The sequence below is a fragment of the Lemur catta genome, chromosome 3 (assembly GCF_020740605.2).
Source record: "Lemur catta isolate mLemCat1 chromosome 3, mLemCat1.pri, whole genome shotgun sequence".
NCBI classification, from domain to species: domain Eukaryota; kingdom Metazoa; phylum Chordata; class Mammalia; order Primates; family Lemuridae; genus Lemur; species Lemur catta.
The window spans coordinates 94,368,614-94,391,700 of record NC_059130.1 but is presented as its reverse complement, the minus strand read 5'-3'; the positions used below and the strand labels follow the sequence as shown (position 1 = coordinate 94,391,700).

The window sequence follows — 23,087 nt, the reverse complement described above, 5'->3', positions numbered from 1 at the left end:
GACTCTGCCTACTGGGCCCCAGTAGCGGCCCTATCCATTACCATTTAGAAGGGTTCTGAGGCGTCCCATGCACATTAACAGGGCAGCCTTTCATGGAGTGGACTTAGGCCCCTGAGCACTTGGCTGTTTACAGGGACCTTCACAGTTTATGCATCGCCGACAGTTTACAAAGTGCTTTCCTGCCTTTTCTTGCAGTTGATTCTCCTGCAATCCTGTGAAATAGGGCAGACTGTCATTATCGTGCTCTCTTCATAGCTGAGTTAAGGGAGTCACTTGGGGTCACACATGGAGACTCTGGGCCTGGGAGCTCCCCTGTGCAGTCATGCCAGGGCCTTCTAGTATCACGTACACCAAACCTGGGGGCCTGAGGAGCAGCTGGACCCCACCAGGGCTTCAGAGCTGCACAGTGCCAGCCTCTCCAGACCCCAGGACTCAGAACTCCTCTGGCATCTGTGACTGAGCCACAGCACGTCTAACTAGGGCATGGCCCCCAGAGCAGGAGCTGGACAGGAGGCAGCTGGCAGCGTGTGCTGCCCAGCTGTGAGCTCTGCCTGGCAGGCCCTTTCCTCACTGCTATGACATGACATGCTGCCACAACAGCCTCCTGGAGAATTCGAACTTGAGACCAGGGCGGGTCCAACAGGAACAGGAACAAGCCTGGAGAGTGGAAATGGAGTTAAGAGCAGGCAGTGTCATGCAGTAAGCAGGGGCTGACCTGCAAGTGCGGCTCGAAGCTGCTGCTGGGTCCTGAGAGGAGCCATGGGCCTGTAATCTCTGCCCACCCTGCCTGAGGCCCTGAGTAGGCTTCCTGTGCTCCTGCTGTGGCCTGAGTTTGTGAACTGTCATCCTTGGCGTGGCAGGGGACAGCCTAACTCACTGTATCCATGTGCTCATCCAGGGAGCAGTCTCTTCTGCCCCCCAGCACACCTGAGCCAAGACTCGGGGGTCTCAAGAAGAGACGGGAGCATCTGGCTGTGGGAGGAGGCCAACTGGCCTCAGCAGGTGGGACACAGAGGGCCTGCAGCCCCCGACACACCTTGCTGGCCCCAGGTCTGACTGGAAGAGCCACCCTACCCCACTTTGCTCCACCATCAGCCGGTCTGCCAGGAGGGCATGCTGTCCGTGTATGGTCACAGTCTCCCTTTGGCCCTGAGCTTCTTGGCACTTCTCGGGCACAGTCACACCCCTGGGGATGCTGACTCCTGGGTCCCCTCAGTCCCCCACACCCATCTTGTAAAATGGAAAAGGCAAATTCTTCTCAGTTTGGTGGGTGAATTACTGTTCTGAGAGGGCCAGAGATGACCGTGTGTACTGCCACCACCGCCTCCTCCCTGGGCCCTGCCCTAGACTGCAGGAGGAGATCAGCTGCTGTCGACTTTTTGGTCTCAGGACCTCTAATTGTAAATACCAGAGGACCTCAAAGAGTTTTTGTTTGTGTGTGTTTTGCCTATCGATTAGATATTAAGGCTGGGGAGATTTTAAATATCCATTAATCCATTTTAAAATAATTTAAAAAATCGTTATGTATAACATAAATAACATTTGGAAATGAAAAATAATTGTATTTTTTAAAACAAAAAAATGTAGTGAGAGGAACAGCACTTTTATATTTTTATAAACCTTTTTAATTTGGGGCTTACAGAAGGCTTCTCATATCTGCTTCTGCATCTGGCCTATGGTGGTGTCAGGGGTCATAGATCCTCCGGAAAACTCCACTTCATGTTGGCGGGAGACAATAAGGCAAATAATTTTGTGGCATAATGGAGATAATTTTGACCTTGTGGGCCTCCTGGAAGGGTCTCAGGGACCCCTAAAAGTTCCAGATCACACTTGGAGAATCAACATGCTAATTCTTCCCCAGATTCTCCACATACCACCAGGTCCCTGGGCCTTATCCCCAGCCTCTGCAGCGCAGGACTGGCAGCCTCGGCCAGTGGGAAGGCTGTGGGCTGGATGAGCCTGGTCCATTCCTGCCACCTTGCTTAGAGTCTCTGTGACCTTGGGCTTTGGGCAAGTCCCCGCATGCTTCTCATCCTCTGTTTCCTCATTTGTACATAGAGATGGAGAATTCCTCCAGGTGGTGGTGTCAAGTTCGATGAGACAGTGATCAGGGTTGGTCTCTCTGCACACTTCCCACCCCCCAGAAGGGGGTAGATAGAACTGGACCTGGGCCCACCTGTGGCCTCCTCACTCCTTTGGGTGAGGCGGTGGTTGCACAGGGGGCCTAAGCTTCAGAGGAGGTACCTGTTGGGAAAGGAACCTGCTCAGACCTCATAGTAGGCCTGGATTTGGAGGATGAGCACCTGGCCCTCTGGGTTGCCAACCCCCAGGGTTATGAGGTGCTGAACAGGCACGGGTGGGCACTGGCCTCTGCCCCTTGCCAGTCAGGCCAAGGGGAAGCTCAGTAGACCCTGTTTAGCAGAGTTGAGTGGGCTTTATAGGGAGTCTGCCAAAGGGTGTGAATTTACCACGTGCGGCCGCCCCCGCTGCAGACTGCGCTGTTTGTTGTGGGAGACCTGGTCTGGTGGTAGCCCCTGGCAAGCCCTCCCTTTAACCTCTCCCCTGTCTGCTTTAATGGCTTGCTTTGTTTTGGTAAGTGCCTTATTTTGGAATCTTACCCACCTGTGGGATTTGGTTGGCCCTGTGGGTGGGGTTGCTAGATCTTTTCCTTCACCTTCCCACTCTGGTGGCCCCAGCCAGTGGGTCTGCAGGAGCCCTGTCTCACCTTCCTGGTTCCCAGCACCCTGCCCCCGCCCCAGCAGTGCCAGTGGCCTGGGACACAGCTTCACGCACACTCAGCCTGGCTCTGCCTAGCACTTGGTCACACATCACCTGCGTTGGCCTAACTCAGGCCTCAGTTTCTCCACAATATCTAAGGCCCCTTCTCATGTTTTATTTTATCTGATTTGGCTTTGTGTGGCTTTCCTTCCTTTTGTACTAATGCTTCTCTCTGATCTTATTTGCATTCAAATTACCTCGCCAGGTGGTTCACCAATCAGAGGTAAGAATGCTGTCCGTGCATCACGCCACGCCACTGCCGTCACCTCCACTTCATCCCGTCCAGTCCGTCACCTCCCCATCCCCATACCGACCTCTCCAGCCTCCTCATCTCCAGCTCCGGCCCCCAGTACCACCGGCCACTACACACATCCACTCTGCGTCATCCCCTCCTGTGGACTCATTCATTGCAAGTCTGAGCTGTGGAGATAACTTGCCGAGCCCTGCCCAGGATGGGCGAGCCCTGCTGCCCAGGCCTTCCAGGCCGACCCAGAGAAGGGACCCTGCTGGTTCCGGCAGTGAAACTCAGCCTGTCCCCAGGCTGCTGTGGATGGGGGATCTTCCTGTGAGGTTGAGGAGCATGGCCAGGCCTTGCCTTTCTTCCTGAGAGCCTCCTTTTTCTTGGGGACATTATCAGTTGGCCTTCCCTTTGGTGCCCTGGCTTTGTGCTGTAGTGGACTGTGGGTCATCCTTAAATCCCTTCAGCCCAGCGGGGACTGGGAGGAACATTCACTTAAGACTTCCTGTAAGTGCTCGGGTGACAACAGGGAAATAAACATGCTCATGCATACGTAGATCACCTGACCTGTCTGCCTGGAGTCCTGCCAGGCTGCCCTTACGCAGCAGGGCCCTACAGCCCGAAGGTTAAAACACAGACTCTGGACTCAGAAAGATCCGGGTTCAAGTTTGACTCACCACCTGTTCGATCTGCAGAAACTCGATTCATCTCTCAGAAGTGTTTCCTCCTCTTTAAGTTGGAGCAGGGCCACCCACCCCAGAGGGTCATTAGGAGAAGAGGAGAGGGGGAGGATTTGTACAGTGTCTGGCACAGAGTAGATGCCCTGTAAAATGGTGGTTTCTGTTTTTATTCACATCATTTTCTCTCCACTCCTCTCAGTGTCCGTGGGCACCTCTAGACCCTCAGAGTTCAGGGCCAGGGTGGTCTCAGGATAGAAGACGGGGCCATGCAGAGCAGCTGCCTCCCTGAGGACAGGACTTGCTTCGCCTGGCCTCCCTCCAGATCTCCCCACCCACCCACTCAGCCTGTGCTGACTCTCTCCTGCCCCTTCTGCTGGGTCTTGGTGTGGGTTCCAGATCTGGGGGGTTCAATATACAGATAGTCACAGGGTCTGTGTTAGGTCCCCTGACCAGCCTTAGGCTCTGGTTGCAGGAGAGTCTTCTATTCCTACAGGCAGAAATCCTACGCAGGCACCACTTTCTGGTCCCAGCCTGTGGCACCAGCCACCAGGTCTCCCTTCCCCCTACCAAGCTGAACTTAGGGCAGCCCCCACCAGTCAGGGGCCTGACCCCTACTTGCTTGAATGAACATTTTCTGTGACAGTGTCCATCCATCCCATAAACATGGCCTGTTGGGTGCCCATCAGGGCTGTTCTTGGAGGAGATGGGTATTTGGCATGTGCACTCGGCCCTGGCACTCCCTGGTGCCCAGTGGGGAGGGCCGAGGCCAGGACCACAGAGACAGACCAGTTCTTCGTCCTTCCACATTGGTGGCTTTCCCTCTCCCTTTACCCCCAGCTCCTAGCTCCCCGGGTGTTCACAGCCCCTCCTGCTTCCCTGGGTTGGGTGGTGGAAGAGAGACGCCAGGCCGGGAGGGGCCCTCCCCTTGGGCCTGGGCTGTGAGAGCACGGCTTGGAACTCCTTCTCTGGCTCCTGTCCAGTCAGGTGGGGCCCGGCAGGTTCTGTCTGTGTCCTGTGTGGGTGTGATTGTCAGTCAGCCTGGGCCCTGGAAGGGGTGGGGACGATAAGGGTCAGGCCCCTGTTCCGTGCAGGAGGTGGTTCTCTGTCAGCTGTCCTGTGGGGGTTATTAACTGTCCGTTGGACCGTCCTGTGTGGGTGTAGTTGTCTGTCAGATTGTTCCAGGCAGGGGCGTGTTGCCTGTGCCTGGGGGTGTGACTGTCACAGACAGCTTGCCCAGTGTGCTTTCACAAGCAGTTTTTTTCAAGTGTCTGTCTCTGGGGCCGGGGGCAGGCCAAGCCAAGTGCTCCCACCTGCCCTTCTGCTTCGGGCTCCCTTACCTGAACCTGCCAGAACTGGCCCCAAGCCCAGGTTTTCTCCACCCTCTGTGAGGGTCCTTTTGCTGCCTGATCCCTAATCCTGGCTCCTGTCTGTCCGTCTGTGGCCAGAGCAGCCCCTCAGGGCACTGGCCCGAGTGGGAGCTACAGCCTCCATTAGCCTCCTGAATTATGCAGGAGCCGTGGTGGGTCGAAGCACTTTAGCGGGACCAGGCTGAGGAGAGGAGCCGGAATGGGTGGGGCCAGCGGGGTGGGGGTAGAGTGGGAGGGGAGGATGGGTGCTGGGAGCAGAGGCTGCTGGGCACCAGGCCCCCAGGGCAAGGCCCTTCCTTCCTGGTGGGCGGCAGAGTCTCAGGCTCTTGCTCGATGAGGGCATGGCATGCTTGCAAGTCTGAGGCCCTCCAGTCTACAGGCCGCCCCCACACCTAGCTCTGCGTTGTCTGGTGGGGCTGTGGGGCCAGAACGATGTGAGGATGTTCACTGGCAAAGAGGCTGCAGTACTGGCGGGAGTGTGGTAGACAGTCCGTGGAGGTGGGGGCTGGGGTCCAGCCCCTGGCAGAGCAAAGACAGGCCCAACCAGACTGCGGAGTGGCACGGGATTGTGCTCCAAGCACAACCCTGGGTCGTAGCCAGGAGGCCACTGGGCCTATCAGGAGAGCTTCCTGGAAGCAGCACGTGCACTGGGGTGTGGCCCAGATGAGCTGCGACTTCTGGTCAACACAAGCCATGGTTGCTATCAAGAACCCTCCTCATGTTCCGGCCACACTCGACATGGGCCGTGCCTGAGCTCTCCCTTTGTGTCCCTACAGGTGCCTTGCAGATTGAGAGCAGTGAGGAGTCGGACCAAGGCAAGTACGAGTGTGTGGCAACCAACTCAGCAGGCACACGCTACTCGGCCCCTGCGAACCTGTATGTGCGAGGTAAGGACTCGGGCAGTGCCTGACCCCTGTCACCACAGAGCTGAGCTGCACCTGCTGGGCATGCTCCTGGAGCCCTCCGTGCAGACACCAGGCCCAGTCTCTCTTTCCCGCCTCTTTCTGCAGCAGTGATGGCAGCAGGAGCAGCAGCTCCCGTTGGGCAGACTGCTGGCGGCTGCTACTACTTTGCCTTCCTTCCTTTCAGGGCCTTGGGGAAGCAGCCACTCTTGGGAGCATTTGTATCTCTTGTAGGTCCTGCTGCATGGGCCCAGAACCCCATGGGAGTTTGGAGCCTTTCAAGCCGATTTCTCATTGTATATGCGTGTGTATGTCTGCGCGTGTACGTTTAGGCACACACATTTGTGTGTAAATGTGTGCACACCTGGCCTCGCATTCCTCTAGTACATCCTCCTGCCTGCCCCAGCACGGTGGGCTCCAGGACCACTCTGGCAGTCAGGCCTCAGGAATGGACCAAGCCAGGTGAGCCTGTTCTCTGGCCAGGTTTGCCTGGGGCCTTCCCAGAGGAGCCAGCTGTGCTCTATCACCAGCCAGAACGCTTGTGTTCAACTGTAAGCGCCTGTGGGTTTGTTGCCTTGGGTGAGCACTTACTGTGTTCCAGGCGTTCCTTGCTGGGATTGAGTGGATTGTATGCTTTTCAGAAGTCCAGGTATCCAGCAGAGAGGATGGGACTGATTTGGGGTATCCAGTCTCTGCTGTGCTCACAACCCAAGGGTAACCAAAGCGGGCCACCTCACCCCTTCCTGAGAACATGCTGGGTCTAGTGTGCATGGTGCCGGTTGGGGGTGGGAGCCTGGGAGCCCCTCCTATTCTCACTGTCCCTTCACTTAGCCCTCCTGCACAGATGGATGTCATTAAAACTTAAACCATCTCTACCCAGGGGATTTGTAAAGGAAAGTGGATGCGACTTCATTGCAGTGATGATTTCATCACGCTAAGTACTTAGTGTCGCTTCGTGAGGGGTGTCGTCTGACTGTCCACCCATCACAGAGGGCAGGGTAATAGCAGTGGCCCGTCCCACTCTTCAGGGCCGTGTGGTCAGACATACTTCCTCAGGAGAGAGAGAATTAGGTGGTCAGCCAACACACACTTATCCAGGGGCTGCTGTGTCAGGGCACAGGGTGGCTCCAGAGAGGCCAGAGGCTGCTGGCCCATTTGGTGACCGTCAAGCACCAGAGGAGCTATTTGTGATGGGCAAATTGTGCTTCAGAGACAATTGAAGATGCTTCCTAGGAGTTGGAGGCATGGGATGGGGAAGTCGCCCCATCCCTACCCCCACCCCCACCTTGTCATCAGGTGTTTGGCTTATCCAGGCTTAGTTGAACTGACCTGGGGCCTGTTTTCAGGAACAACATCAGAATAGGGAGGCCAGGAGCCCGAGAACCTCACAAATGGCTGAGAGGAGTGGATTTGTAAACAGCACAGCCCTCACCCAACACTGCTCCAGGCAGAGTGTCTGATAGGCACAGGGCTGATGAGTTCACTTCAAGGGAAGAGCAGCTCAAATAACCCTTGTCAGAGACCTGCCTCCTCCCACCTTGGCCATCCCAAATGCTGTGCTCTCTGGACTGAACACTGCTCCCAAAAGACTGTAGGGCTGAGAGCGTGGCAGTTTCAGGCCTCAGCACACAAGCCTTTGTCTGCATGTGGCTGCACCAGAGAGAGGAGAGGCCCAGTAGAGCCACATAAACTCCAAGCTTCATGGGCATGGCCGTTTGGGCATGTTTCCTGGGGTAGACCTACAGGCAGTGGGTCTCCTTGGAGACAGGCTGAGCTCATCTGCTGTAGCTGGCAGTTCAGGCACCGACCAGGGAAATCTTACTTCCAGCTCCTTGGAGCATCCTTATCTATGGGTCTCACTGTCTACACGAGGTGGGCTTGGGGAGGACCCTGACTGGCTCCTGCCACGGCCCATTCCCCCACACCCACCAGCTCTTCATGAGTCCACTTTCCTGGCTCCATTCTCACTTGGCTTTTGGCAAGGAAAATGGGGGGTTCCTTTAGTTCCAGCCCCACTTGCCGGGGACTCTTAACAGCCACCCTGGCTTCTGTTGTCTGTCACACACATGCATGCATTCCTGTGGGTCCTGATGTCTGAGGACCAGGACATCTTGCTGTGCCAAGAACAACCTGCCCTATAGGCCGAGGACAGGCCCTACTGTCTCACTGGCTGAGCTTCTGCACACCTGAAAGGCCCCATCCCCACCCCCTCATCTCATGCCTGGCAAAATCCTTTGCCTCTGCCACCAGCAGTGCTAAGGACCCTTCAGCCTCAGCTCCTCTGGGACAGCCTTTGCAGGGCTGGCCACCAGCTTTGTATCCTGAGCCCCACTCGTGGGTGGACAGCTATGGTGAAACCCCAGTGCCAGCCTGCCTGCTGGCCTGGACCCCACCCATCACCCATAGAGCAACTTTGAGGCTTCCTTCCGTAGCAGGCTCCTGTTCCCTCCAGAGGTGGGGGCCCCCTCTGGGCTCCAACGGTGTCAGGACCTGAGCCTCAGCATCCAACTTGGTGTCAGAGTTTCTTAACCTCAGTAGTATTGACATTTTGGACTAGTGATTCTTAGTTGTGGGGGGCTGTTCTGTGCATTTTAGGATGTGTAGCAGTGTCCCTGGTCCACTAGATGCCAGTAGCACCCCCTAGTCAAACCAGCTTAGATAACCAAAAGTGTCTCCAGACATTTCCACCTGTCTCCTGGGGGCACATAGCCCAGGTGAGAACCAGTGCTCTGGATGACAACCTCCCACTGCCAGTGTCGCTCCCCATCTCTGACTCGACTCTCACTCTGCATCCGCTGGCCCCAAGGCCTCATCTCCTCATCAGACTTGGCTTCAGTGTCTACCTCACATCCTCCTCTGTCACCCAGACTCTCAGGGCTCCCACTGACTCTGAGGCCATGCAGCAGCTGTGTTTAATGGAACAGTATGGGTAAAGCACCAGTGCAGTTCCGGGCACAGGGGAGGCACTTGACAGTCAGTAGCCACTGCGGCTGTCCGCACAGCACTGTGGGGGGATGTGTCATCCAGTTTCATCTGACTTTGTTCACAGTTGCCTGCAGCTCCACCCACAGTCTAGCAGGCCCAGGCAGGCTGGGTGGGCTAGCCTCTTTCTCTGTCACCATCTGAATCCCTCCCTGAGTGACTCATTCTCTCCTTCCATCCACAGCTCTCAGGGTGTACAGCCGCTGGGGCCAGGGCGGAGCCTGCCCTTGGCGGAGCCTGGCCTACCTGCACCAGAACCCCTAACCTTCCCCTTCTCTGTAGGGACCTGGCTGCTGGGCCATGGCCATTTAAAATGAGGATGATGCCTCCTGGCCTTTCTCCCACAGGTGCCCAGATGTGCTCCTCACACTGTGTTGTACAGCGTGGGGCTTCCTCAAGGCGGTGGGGTTCTAGTGGCTCATGTACCTTGGTGGGTCTGTGGGCTGGATGAGCCCTGACCCCAGAGCCCAGTCACTGGGTCTGTCTGAGCCATGGGGTGCGTGTGAGGCATGGGGGCCTGCCTTTGCCCCACTTCTACCCCTCCTGGTCCTGCCCTCGGCCTTCCTGGCACTTGCCGGTGGGCCCCAGCCCTGTCCACTGTGTCCTCCATGAGTCCTGAGTCTTTTGTGAGCGGTGTGGTCCGTGTGCACCTGTGTGCACGTGTGTGTGCGAGGGGGCACAGGAGTCTTGTCTCGTCTCCGTGCTGTGTGGGCAGATGAAGGTTGGCCTGTTTTTACTCTCTCTGTGTTTTTCCTTGTCTTTTTTTTATTCCCTCCTCATCCTCATCGCACTCTGCCATCAACCCAAACTCTCATCTCTCAGATCAGCGAGAAGGTTGGTCCTTTTCACTTCTTATCCATCTACAGTTCGCCCGTCGATGGGATGCGCCCGTCAGTAGGGACCAGCAGGCTTGGTCAGCTCCCTCAGGCTCGCTCCAGCTATGCCTGCCCGCCAGTCTTTGTTGTTTGGCCTGGTGGGCAGGCAGGACCAGGGGTGGGTGGGCAGGCCCCCCTGCCCTGCATGTTTCTGCTGCTTGGGTCCCTGACGCACCACGTGTCTGCATGTCCACATAGCTGGGCTTCCCTACAGGGGTGGTTGGGCAGGCATGGTGCATGGCATGAAACTGCACCCCACCTTTGTGCCCGGGCCAGGCCAGCTGTCTGTTCCAGGTGGAGCTCAGGAATGGTTAGGAGCTGTGGTCAGAGAGAAATGTAAGAGCTGTAGTACTTTCTGTGTGCCTGTGGGGCCTTTTACAACCCCCGTCATTTAGAGACCACATTTGCCCAGGCTCAGCCAAAACCACCGGAAGATTAAGAGAGAAGGCTAATGTAGAGTGGACTGTCCCCTCCAGATCCTGCAGCACAGGACAAAAGTCTTACAGTATCTGCGCTGTCCCAGAGGCCCCCCGAGTCCCCACCAGGAATAAATGGGATAACAAGCTCTGGTCTGCCTCAGGGAGCTTGGTGTGCATGGCACCAGGGTGAGTGGTGTCATCTTGGCCCACTGAGGATGTCTCCTACACTGTTGCCTTTCCCCTCTCCAGTCACATCTAAATTAAGGTCTTCCTACCTGCCCCAGGCCCCACTGCCTGAGCCTCCCAGCCAGCTCCCCCAGGTCTTTCTGAGGGTGGAGTTCACTTGGCCTGCCAGCCAGCTCACATGCCATAGCCCAGTGCTGGGCATCCAGACCCTAGTTACTTATACCTAGAGTGACTAAAGGGTCAACTGCAACTTATAAAGGCCCATGTGGGAGCCTAGAAGTGGCCCCTGCCTCAGCTGCAGATTGGGAAGGGCTTCCTGGAGAATTCCCTCAAGCCAGTTCCAGAGCAGTCCCATTTGGGACTTGGTTTACAGCCTCACCCTTAGAGCCACACCCTCACCCCCAAAGCTGGGGCCTGCAGCTAGGGCTAGCGGTCATTCATGTATCACATGGTCTGAGTAGTCAGAGAAGGCTCGCCTGTCCACTGGGCTTTGGGGATTCAGGGCAGAAGCATAGGACAGGCTGAGCCCCAGGGAGCAGGCTCTGGCTACCTGGTTCCCTCTGCTTCATCTTCTGTGGCTTGAGTTTCCTCCAAGAGGGAGAGGGAGCCAGGCAGGAGGAGGGCTGCAGCCTGGGCTCACATATCAGCCCGAGCGTTCATCCATATGCACTCCTGAGCTCTGGGGCATTTCAGTTACACTATTTCGCTGACCAGGCGCATCTGCCAGGGTCTGGAAAACAGTCATCAGCAGAGACAGCCCAGCCCGCAGCCGCTCCCCTCACACCCCTCCCCCCACTCGCCTGGTCCCTTGTCCCTTCTCTTCCCCCACCCCACCCCTATCCTGTGGTCCCACCAAAAATGAGCACATACACAAATATTTAACGGGAAGGCAGAAATGAGTTTCTAAATATTCCGGGGGGATTTGCCGGGCTGGTAATTTGTTTGGTGCTGATAATTGCATCTTACATTTTTCCAGCTTTACTTAAAACTGTGTGCCTGGTGCGCCGGCATTTAATTACCGCTCTGCGGCAGCCACGAGGTTATTTATTAAAGAGTTATTTTATCTTGATACAGTGGATCCTGCCCCTCATCCCCTCCTTAATGTTGTGTTATTTTCATCAGAGAAATTTCCGGGAGTGAATGCAGATTGCGGGGCTGCCTCCCCCTGCGATTAGGCTGTCACTCCATTGAATGCTGATGCCTCTGGGCGCTGCGCCGCCGTATTATAGGGGGTTGTCAGCGCAAATAATTAGACTTAAAAGTTACAGCTGAAATATAATCCAGAAATGGCAGGGCCCTGTTTTGGAAATTGTCTATAAAATGTCAGCACTAAGGATGCACAGGGAACGGTAATAGACCGGCATTGTTGGAGCCTGAGATTAGACCCTAAGTGCATTTTTCCCAGCTCTAGTTTTTCCTTCCCTGCTGTTGCTTCTGTCAATAGACTGAGTCCAGAGCGAGTGCTGCTGCTTTTGGAGGCCTTGTGCCTATAGCAGCGGGAGGAGGAAAGTTGGGGCTGCTGCAGAGAGGCACCAGCCACTGCTACCTGTGTGTGGCTGGAGGTGGGTGCTGTCCAGGCAGGTCTAGGACACAGGGCCCCATTGGCACTCAGAGCACCAGGAGGTTGTCCTTTGCCTCTCTTTCGCCCACCCTTCCTCTATAGATGTACCCTGACTCCCTCACGTCGCGGGGAAGATGTGTCTGAGCTGCAGGAAACTGAGCTCCAGGATTCTTTGCATGTGGCTAAAGCCCTGTGTCTTTGTGAAAGGGTGAACACGGTACACCTGTGAGTCTCTGGGGTTGGGGTCAGTGCCTGGTGTTTTGGGTGACCCTTAGGGTCACATCTGACCTCTCACACTCATCCCTAGCCCCTAGAGTTTTCCCTGCCTCCCGCATCGAGGAGGGGAAAAATAAAAACTATTCTTAGTGTTAGTTCCTGAAGGACCTGGTAGGTGCTTAAGAACGGTTTCCCTTCCCTGAACCTGTTTTGATGCCCGTGAATGAGGAGGAGGTGAGGCACCTACTGGCTGAGAGGACAGGAGAGATCTGGTCAGTTAAGGCTGCTCCTCTGTGCTGGGCCCCTCCTTTTCTTGGCAGGCCTGCGCCTGGCCTGTAAACAGACCTGCCTGTCTGTGCCTGTCTGCCCATCCCCTGCACCCCAGGCCCATCTCGGGAGCCAGGGAGTGCCCACACCCCCATACCACCAGGCTGGGCAGCGGTCCTGTCTGAGCCTCCTGGCCTCACCTTGTGCCACATGGGGGGAGTGATCAGAGAGTCCTTTGTTGCCATGGGGCACTTGCCAGCCACACCCCCAGGATCTACCTGTTCTCTGCATGAGAACTACTGTGTCTGTGACATGCTGTCATCATCAGTGTAGAATCCTGGCATTAGAACAGATGACAGAAACCCACTCATACTAGCGTAAGCAAAACAAGGAAACTCTTGTATTACAAGAATAAAAAATGTAGAAGTAGCTTTGGTGTTGGGCAGGGCTGGATGCGGGTATTTGAACAGTTTGGCCAGGCATTTGTCTGTCTTTGTCATTTAGCTCTGCTCTCCTCTCTTGTTGCCTGGGGAGCCGTGTAGGAGCTTGTTAAGCAGGGAGGTGATGTGATGAAGTTTGTATCAGCTGCTTGTAGAAGGCTGGGTAACAGGAGTGGAGGCAGGGGACAGAGGACCAGTGAAGAACCCATTGCAGTGGCCCAGGGAAAGGTGGTGCGGCTTGGATTTTGGTGATAGTAGTTGTCATGTGTTTAGAGAGAAATAAGTGGGTTTGAAAGATATATTAGGCAGCAGCATTAACAGGACCCGGTGGCTTGCTGAATGTCTTATCTCTGAGCCTTGTTTTTGACCCCTATACAGGGAGGTCAGAGGTTGAACTGGGTAGTCTCTGCAGTTGCATCCAGCTCTGATTCTGTGATTTGGGGCTGTGTGAGCACCGTAGTGGGGGTGTTCCTGATGTGTTACCATGGGTCCTCTGCATGTCTGGGCTCCCCGGCAAGGATCCTCAGAGACCAATTGCCCTCAGTAGTACCCTTGGGTACCTTAGCCTTGATGCCTGGCTTCTCCAGCCTTTGTGTAAGGGTGCCCATGTAGGACACACCCCAGCCTCTGCCCACCACCTGCATGCCCCGTCTGCACGCCAAGCATGCCTGCCCATGGCTAGGTCTTACCTGCCTTCCCTCCCTCTGCATGGTTCTGTGCCTGTGTCAAGCTTGCAACTTTGGAGTGGGGTTGGTTCTAGGCTGTACCCTGGGCTGAGAAGTCCAGAATGGCTTCTGGGCGGGGTCGTCCAAGGCAGGAGGTTGTGGCCAGGCACAGTCACCCTCCCCCTTAGGACCCTTGCTCACTGGCACAGAAAGCCGTCTGTTCAGCGCCCTCATCATGTTACTGCCATCGTCATGCCCATCCTGCCCGCGGACCACGTGACCCTGGCCCGCCCACCCCCTTGCCCCTGCCCAGCCCTCCTGGTTCCCAGGCTGTGCCTTGAGCATGGCTGAGGCCCCAGCAGGTGGTCATGCCATTTTCCTCATCTCTTCCCCTTGGGCCCCAGCCAGGAGGTGGAGGCACTGACTCCAGAGAAGGTGGCTGTGTCACTCCTAGACTGACCACAGCAGCAGCCCTGCCCCAGCCCTGCTCTGAGGACCTCTGCCCTAGAGCCTGGATTTCTCTCACTGGTGCCCCTGGAGACCTGCTGGGGGATCCGTCAGGAGCACACAGGGGTGGGCATTGGAAGACAGCCTGGGTTGTGGTCCTGACCAGGCCAGGACCTTTTGCTGAATCCCTGTGTGACCCTGGGCAGACAGGAGAGACTTCTGGGCCTCAGTTTCCTAGGCTATAAAATGGGAGCTTGGTTGCAAGATCTCTCGTTGTGCAAGACATTGTATTCCAGACAATCCCTGAGTGTGGGGGCTACTTCTAGCCCCAAAGTGGGGTGGGAGATGGCCAGCGGGGGCCCCGGGATGCTACCCCTCCTATCTCTGAGTATGGGGTTGGCTCTGACAGGAGGGGCTTCCTGGATGAGGAGCCCCTGCCCCTTTGTGCACTGCATGTCCTTCCCGGCCTGTGAGCGCCTCTCTCCCTCCTCCCGCAGTGCGCCGCGTGGCTCCTCGTTTCTCCATCCCTCCCAGCAGCCAGGAGGTGATGCCAGGCGGCAGTGTGAATCTGACGTGTGTGGCAGTGGGTGCACCCATGCCCTACGTGAAGTGGATGATGGGGGCCGAGGAGCTCACCAAGGAGGATGAGATGCCAGTCGGCCGCAACGTGCTGGAACTCAGCAATGTCATGCGTTCCGCCAACTACACCTGTGTGGCCATCTCCTCACTGGGCATGATCGAGGCCACAGCCCAGGTCACAGTGAAAGGTGAGTGTGACAGGTGCTTACGAAGCCTGTGCAGAGGTCTCCAGGAAATCCTAGGGCCCGTGGCGGGTGAGCATGAGCTGGCTGCTGTGGGCACAGCCGTGGCTGATGGATTGCTGCCCTCTCCTAGGTGCCCCTGCCTGGGGTCCTGCCAGGCCTTGGAAGGACAGAAGGGTTTCTGTTCGTAGTGGCCGAAATGATAATAGCTACCATGTATTGAGTTCCTTGGTGGCAGACACTGTGCTAGTAGGCACAGTTTATTTTGTTGAGTCTTGTGTCATAAGCAAGATGGATGCTCTTGTTATCCCCATTTTACAAATGAGGGAGCCAAGACACAGAGAAGCTATATCACTTGTCCAGGTCACATGGAAGTAAATGACACAGCAAGGCCTTGAACCCTGGGTGGTCTGAATCCACAGCCCACCCCCTCAGCTACTACCTAGTGCCAGACTCTCGGTTTAACAGCCTCCCAGCAAGGAGGATGTGGTTAAAATCGTAGCCAAGGGGGAGAAGTGGGTTCTTTCTGTCCTGGGCCCCGGGGACAGGCCCACGTATGTCATACATATGTAACATATAAAATGATTCCTTCCTGGCCTCCCAGGACCAGGATGCTGCAACTTGAGCAGTCTTTTTAAAATGTAGATCAGGACCACGTTACTCCCTTTAAGAAAGGGAAAAACACCTTTCAGTGGCATCCTGCTGTGGCTTCCCAAGGCCACTCGCCTCCTGCCCGTAGCATGCACAGCTGCACGGACACACGCTGTTGTTTGCCTCGCTCCTTGCTGCTGCCCCCCGCCCCCCATCTCTGGCTCCGTGTCCCCGTCCAGGCCTGGGCTCTGTGAGGCTGTCCTTCCCTGCTGACCCCATCTAAGGAGACTCCCTGGATTCTTCTCCATCTCAGCACCCTGCTTCCTGCTGTCCTTGCACGTACCAGGATCATGGTTATTTTCAGCTCGTTTGTTGATTCTCTTTTGAACTGAGGTATACACTCTGTGATAGCAGAAATGTGACCATGTGGCATTGTGGCCCTGGCCCCAGCATAGTACCTGGCACTTAGTGTATGTTTGATAATTATTTGTTGAATGATTATCTGTGGATCCAGGATTTTCTCCACTTCAGTTTGAGCCAAGCCACAGGGTCTGTGGGGCCAGCAGCCCCGCCACTCCTAAAAACCCGGAACCCAGGGCCAGTTCCTTAAGAAGCATCTTCCCTTCCCACCCCCCATCACACATACTCGCCACCAGGTGGGCACAGGTGAGCTGTGAGCTGCACAGGCAGATACCTGCTACCCAGCCTGGGTATGTTCTGTCCCCATGGGACCTTGAAGGCCATGTCCCCTCTGGGTCTGTCTGTTAGATGAGTCACGTGGGCTGATAGGAGGATCCAGTGAGTCTTAGAAGTGATGTAGGTACATATCTAAATGCTCCAAGGCCCCAGGGGCATAGAAAGGCCTGGCTACTGTCCCCCACTAGGGTGCCCTCAAAGGTCACCATAAGCTTTTCAGGCCATTCTTTAATTGGCTGTGGGTGTCAGCCATGCTCTGATGACCATACCTGGTGCCTTTGGATGGTCCCCAAGGGTAAGACTAGCTCCTGGGGTCTTGACCTCAGGCAGTCCTGAGTCTTACGTTCTTTCCCCAGCTCTGCCAAAGCCTCCAATTGATCTTGTGGTGACAGAGACGACTGCCACCAGTGTCACCCTGACCTGGGACTCTGGGAACTCGGAGCCTGTGTCCTACTACGGCATCCAGTACCGTGCAGCAGGCACAGAGGGTCCCTTCCAGGAGGTGGATGGAGTGGCCACCACCCGCTACAGCATCGGTGGCCTGAGCCCTTTCTCGGAGTATGCCTTCCGCGTGCTGGCAGTGAACAGCATTGGGCGAGGGCCACCCAGTGAGGCAGTGCGGGCACGCACGGGGGAGCAGGCGCCCTCCAGCCCACCACGCCGTGTGCAGGCACGCATGCTGAGCGCCAGCACCATGCTGGTGCAGTGGGAGCCACCCGAGGAGCCCAATGGCCTGGTGCGGGGCTACCGCGTCTACTATACCCCAGACTCCCGCCGCCCCCTGAGTGCCTGGCACAAGCACAACACGGATGCAGGGCTCCTCACCACCGTGGGCAGCCTGCTGCCTGGCATCACCTACAGCCTGCGTGTACTCGCTTTCACCGCCGTGGGCGACGGCCCGCCCAGCCCCACCATCCAGGTCAAGACGCAGCAGGGAGGTAGGTGGTGGTGCGCGGGCTGCACGCGCTCTGTGTTCTGTATTCACGCCTCAGTAGAGGTTCTGTGGATATGTGAGGGTGAGGAGCTGCCTTTCCTTGCCTGCTCCCTGGGTGCCCCTGCCCTGGGGCCTTGGCGAGGCTGACGGCGCCTGGCATGGGGGTGTTGCAGTGCCTGCGCAGCCCGCGGACTTCCAGGCCGAGGCCGAGTCAGACACCAGGATCCAGCTCTCGTGGCTGCTGCCCCCGCAGGAGCGGATCGTCAAGTATGAGCTGGTGTACTGGGCAGCAGAGGACGAAGGCCAGCAGGTGAGCCACGAGGCAGGCCAGGTGGAGGGGCCTCCTGGGGCCTGAGGGTCTTATGATGGGCTTACCCAGGCTGGCTTTTCTGGATTCTGTGGCTTGTGTGGGCACAGCCTCTAGGGTTTCTCCTTGGGGCTTCATGCCTCACATGGGCTGTATGCTTCTGTACCCTTCCTCACCCTGTGCTGGGCATAGAGTCCCTGGGTTGGCCTTAGGGCTCCTGGGCTCTGTGGCTCACATGACTGGCAGAGCCCTGAAGCTCCCCCCATGTGTCTCAGGTGGTTCCCATGAGGCGCCTGTGGTGTGGGACACATGGCCCTGTGGTGTGGGGCCAGTCCTGAGCTTTGGAGGGTCTGGAGGCATCACACTGTAGCCATATTGGGGAACAACTTCTGAGTAACTTTTGAGGTCAGAGCGGTCCATGAACGAGTGCTCCCTGCTCTTCCAGCACAAGGTGACCTTCGACCCCGCCTCCTCCTACACTCTAGAGGACCTGAAGCCCGACACGCTGTACCGCTTCCAGCTGGCCGCCCGCTCAGATTTGGGGGTGGGCGTCTTCACGCCTACCATTGAGGCCCGCACGGCACAGTCCAGTAAGTGTCTCCTGAGGCCACCGCGTGTTATATCTGGGCGGGGACACACACACCACCCCTCCACACCCTTCCTCCTCAACCAGGCGGGTGGGCAGGTCTGCTGGGCCCTGGGCTGGACTCTGGTCTGGGCTCTGGGTCTGGACCCCAAGAGAGGGCCAGGTAAGTACCCCCAGTCTGTGTCCAGGTGGCCGCTACTCCCTGCTCCCTGCCCAGCCTCCTGCCCCCACGTCCCGTCCTGACCAGGTGAGTTCTGTCTGTGACTTGTCCCTGTCCTCCATTGCCCCCTGCGCTGTCACAGTGGCTAACTGGGCCATCCACAGTGGTGGGCCCGCCATCTCCCCGACCTGCTTTGGCGGCCGTCTCCCCTCCCCGTAGCCTCGCATCTCATCTTCCCCATCACCCATGTTCCCTTCCTCACACCCCCTCCATGAGAATCACCTATGAGCCGTGTAGTCACCCTGAGCCACCTGCACTTGGGGACAGGTCTGTGAGAATGTGATCGTGTGACTGAGCTTGCCTAAGTGTCGGTGTGTGGGACCCCATGGCCCCGTTGGGGGTGTCTGTGAGGCCACTTGTGTGAATACCATATGGCATTGTGCTGCTGTGTCACCGAGGCTCTGATGCTGTGACTGTGTCCGTGGCACTACCTGTGAGCGGGTGTGTGCCCACACCTCACCACCTGGCTGTACACACCTGTGCGTGCATGTCGGTGGATCTTGGGTGGGGCCCCCGTGCCTGTGCCTGTGTGGGTGACTGGCCTGACCCTGTGACGGTGTCTATGGATCTCTGTAGCCCTCCACATGGCAGGCTGAGAGCGAATGTGACTGGGTGATGCTAGGTGACCTGTGATCACACAGCCACAGCACGCCACTGCCTGTGAGGTGATGTGGCTGTGTTGTGACGGGCTGGGCGGCACCATGGGATCTGATGGTGACCACACGTGATGATGACCAAAACCACAGCAGTGTTTGTGAAGTGGTCGTTATGACGTGGGACTGTACGTACCTACCAGTGATGTCAAGAGGCTGTGTGTGACCTTGTGTTCATGGATTTATTCTAGAAGCACCTGCCGTGCCCCTGTGGAGGGGCAGGCCCTATGCTCAGTGCAGGGCTGGCAGCATGACCAGTGGACATGGCTTCTGCCCATGGAGATCCTACAGTTGAGTGGGCAGACAGATAACAGATGTTACACCTGTAATTACCCAAGCAAACTTTTTTTCTTTGGAGACAAGAGCCTTGCTCCGTTGCCCTGGCTAGAGTGCAGTGGTGTCATCACAATCACAGCTTAATGCAACCTCAAACTCCTAGGCTCAAGTGATTCTCCTGCTTCAGCCTCCTGAGTGGCTGGGACTACAGGCACATGCCACTGTGTCCGGCTGATTTTTTCTATTTTTCACTCAGGCTGATCTCGAACTCCTGGCTTCAAGCGGTCCTCCTGCCTCGGCCTCCCATAGTGCCAGGGTTATAGGTGTGAGCAACCATGCCAAGCCCTAAACAAGCTTCTAATGACATTTGTATAAAAGCGATGGAAAAGATGAACAGGGTGGAGAGATAATGTGACAGGAACCTCCTCTGGGCTGAGGGGTCAAAGAGGGCTGCCTTGGGGAGGTAGTGGGTCACCTGAGGCCTGAAGGAAGGGTGGGAACCAACTGGGAGAAGGAGCGGGAGCAGACAACACACCAGCCTTGGGCAGGAGTCTGCAGGTCCAGAGGCCCTGAGCTGGACGGCATCTGGTTGTAGTCAGGACCGAGCCACCACTAAAGCACCACAGTGGGCAGGACCTTAGGGACAGACAGAAGGCAGGAGGGCTGGCTCTGGCTGCTCAGTGCCCTCAGTGAGGGCAGCCCACAAGGAAGCAGGAGACCAGTTAGGAGGCTTTGCAGCAGTCCAGACAAAAGGTGGGGGCCCAGGAGAGGTGGCGAGTGGTGGTAGAGGGTTTGAGAGCCGTCTGAGTCACCGACTGGTCAGGACTTGGTGATGGAGTGGGAATGGGGCCCGGGAGAGAGGGAAGCAAAGATGAATCTTGTTTCTGGTATGTTTGACCTGGGAGGAGAGTGGTGCCGCCCCAGGATAGGAAATGCAGCAGAGGCAGATGTGAAGAGTGCGCCTGGTGTCAGACACCCAAGTTCAAGATGCTGTGTGCCATCCGTGTGGCACTGTTTGGCGGGCTGCCAGCATCCAGGGCAGGAGGTGCAGGACTCTGAGAAAAAGACTGGAGATGGGAGGAAATCAGGGGAGGGGAGACCTTAGAGGTTGGAAGAAAGTTTCGGGAAGCAGACCAGGTGCCACTGTCGGCAGTCAGGAGCACCCGGTAGGTCTGCTGAGGTGGGGGCGGCCGGGAGCAGTGTTGGTGTGTGCTAGCAGATTGGAGCTCTGTGAGGCATGCACAGTGGTGGGGAAGCAGAGGCAGCAAGCTCAGACGTGGCCGAGAAGTTTAGCTGTGCAGGAGGGGACCACTGTAGATGGAAGGGGCTTTGGGGCTGAGGGTGGGATTTTTCTTCTAAGGTAGGAACATCTTGAGCATGTTTGGACGCTGTTGGAAGGAGTTAGCAGGAAAAACAAGGAACCATGGGAAAGAAAAGGATTAATAACTAGGAGGGCCTGGGGATGTGGGGGCGGGGCAGAGCGCAGGTGGTGGTAGACTGGCCTTGGACGGGTGGCTCCACTGTCTTCTTGAGGGCGGAAAGGAGAGACCTGGTGCAGCTGCAGGTAGGATGAGGGGTGTGGTAGCAAGAAATGGAGGTTGCTGCTGTTGAAAGGCTCGGTTTTCTATGCAGAGCGAAGATGGGTCCTGTGCTGAGAAGAGGGAGGCAAAGGGAACTGGAAGCCTGGGGAGCGTGGAGGGGAGGGCCGGGTGCCGGGTGGCGGGTGCCATGGCAGAGCACACAGAGGGCAGAGAGCAGCAGGCAGCACGGAGGCCCAGGTGAGGCCTCTGGGAATGTGTTCACAGGATGCCAGCTGTGGAGAAGGTTTGAGTTCATCCAGGGCTTCGCGTGGGCCCGCAGCAGCACACAGAGATCAGGAGGTGATGGAGGTTGGGATATTGATGACAGCGTGGTGGGATGGTGGCCTGTGGAAACTGACTACGGAGGGTGGTGGTGGCCTGTGGAAACTGACTACGGAGGGTGGGAAGGACGAGGTTGATGGACGGGGTCCCCAGGGGCCTGGAGCCACTGAGCCAGGATGGTGGGTCTATGAGGGCAGGTGGGAGGCCACAGTCCTGGAGAGAGGCCCATTCCCAGTAGTGGCAGCACCCAGGGTGTGGCCACAGCTGTGCAGAGAGGAAAACGCCCTGAAGGTGTGGGGCTCTTGGCCAGCATGTCACCCGGATAGCGGGTGGGGGCAGAACTTGAGATGGAGAGGACGCCCGTGTAGTGTAGCTGAGTCTTCAGTGGGCATGGAGTCTGGAAATGTCACACGCCTGCCTCCTCACCCCCAGGGAGCTTGCCTCTCTTGAGCACTCCCTACACCCCAGGGGCCTTGGCCTCCTTCAGGTCTGGCCTCCAGTCTGCGGTGCCCTGTGGCTCAGGCACAGAGACCCTGTCCAGGCAGGCATAGGCCAGGGCAGCCTTACACTCAGACGGCCGCCGGAGCCGTTCTTCCGCAGAGGGCAGAACTGTGGCTGTGGCAGCATGGAGCGGTTCTCCCTGTGTGGTTGTGTGCGTGACGGGGTGTGGGTGGCTGGCAGTGGGGTGGCCACATGCTTGTGTGTGTTGTTTTGTGCCATGTGTGTTTTGTGCGATACAGCATATATGTGGGAGAGACCTCGTGTGTGAGAGACGCTGTGTCAGAGCTTCTCGTGTGTGAGACTGTGTGCGAGGCACTGTGTGTGACAACGTGTATGAGAGATGCTGTGTTTGTAACAGTGTGTGAAACTGTAAGACACCGTGAGATAGTGACTGTGTGAGACACTGCGTGTGAGACACTCTGTATATGATGCTGTGAGACATTATATGTGATACGGCCAGTGTGAGTATAAGACACTGTATGTGAGACACTGACTCACTGAACGTGTATGGCAGTGTGTGAGACATTGTGTGACACCGAATGTGGGTGTGAGACCCTGTGTGTGTGACACACTGAATATGTGTGAGACCCTGTATGTGAGACACTGGCTGTGTGTGTGTGTGTGTGTGTGTGTGTGTGAGTGAGTGAAAGAGGAGTGAGACAGAGAGAGGCCTGTAGTCCAAAGGGAGTCAGGCCGTCTGGCATCAGTGGTAGCGGCTGCCTAGAGGGGACCCTGGGATGGCCATTTCAGCACTCAAGGGGTAGCCTGCCTGGGTGAGTCTCCAATCCCCTGTGACTCAGTTGCCGTGCCTGTGATCCCCACCCTCCATCTGCCTGCTTCCCTCCATTTGTCTTCCCCAGCCCCCTCAGCCCCTCCCCAGAAGGTGACATGTGTGAGTGCGGGCTCCACCACGGTCCGGGTAAGTTGGGTCCCGCCGCCGGCCGACAGCCGCAACGGCGTTATCACCCAGTATTCCGTGGCCTACGAGGCAGTGGACGGCGAGGATCGTGGGCGGCATGTGGTGGATGGCATCAGCCGCGAGCACTCCAGCTGGGACCTGGTGGGCCTGGAGAAGTGGACCGAGTACCGGGTGTGGGTGCGGGCACACACAGACGTGGGCCCCGGCCCTGAGAGCAGCCCGGTGCTGGTGCGCACCGATGAGGACGGTAGGCAGTGGCACCACAGGGTGGGGGAGGGGGCACTCTGCCTCGGACAGCACCCCCCACACACCCCAGGGCCTGTGCCTCCAACCAGCCCAGGCGGACTCATCTTTGTGATGCAGGCTTAATGGCCCAGACTGGGGAGATAGCTTATGGGACAACCAGTGCCCAAAGCTCAGCCTTTGGGGCTGTCTCTAAGGCAGCCGAAACCTTAAAAGGCTAAGGCAGAAGCAGCAGCCTCACCTAAGACTTGAGAAGTTGAGACTGGAAAATTGGTACAATAGATATGCAAAGTAGAATCAGCAAGACTCCACTTTGGCTGGACATCGGCATGATTTGGGGGCCTAGGAGAAGTTAGGACAGGTTGTGCTGACTTTGAGGTGGTCAAATGCCTGGTACTCCACCTCTACCCCCATCTGCCTTCCCCACCAAGTGAGGTAGCCTGGGGCCAGAGGGGTGGGCAGGGCCAGTCCTGGGCTCTTCCCCGGGGCAGGCAGAGGGAGCCTTCCATGTTCCT

General features: G+C 57.0%; 1 protein-coding gene across 3 annotated transcripts in view; it reads left to right on the top strand.

The window, feature by feature from the left end:
* Nucleotides 1-23,087, top strand: part of PTPRF (protein tyrosine phosphatase receptor type F) — an 84,550-nt gene that overhangs the window by 38,253 nt on the left and 23,210 nt on the right. For all 3 annotated transcript variants that reach the window (XM_045545645.1, XM_045545643.1, XM_045545646.1), the window contains 6 exons: nucleotides 5,840-5,950; nucleotides 14,521-14,790; nucleotides 16,428-17,009; nucleotides 17,179-17,315; nucleotides 17,758-17,902; nucleotides 22,271-22,576. In XM_045545645.1, coding sequence (XP_045401601.1) covers nucleotides 5,840-5,950; nucleotides 14,521-14,790; nucleotides 16,428-17,009; nucleotides 17,179-17,315; nucleotides 17,758-17,902; nucleotides 22,271-22,576 — 1,551 coding nt within the window. The remainder of the gene's footprint in view (nucleotides 1-5,839; nucleotides 5,951-14,520; nucleotides 14,791-16,427; nucleotides 17,010-17,178; nucleotides 17,316-17,757; nucleotides 17,903-22,270; nucleotides 22,577-23,087) is intronic.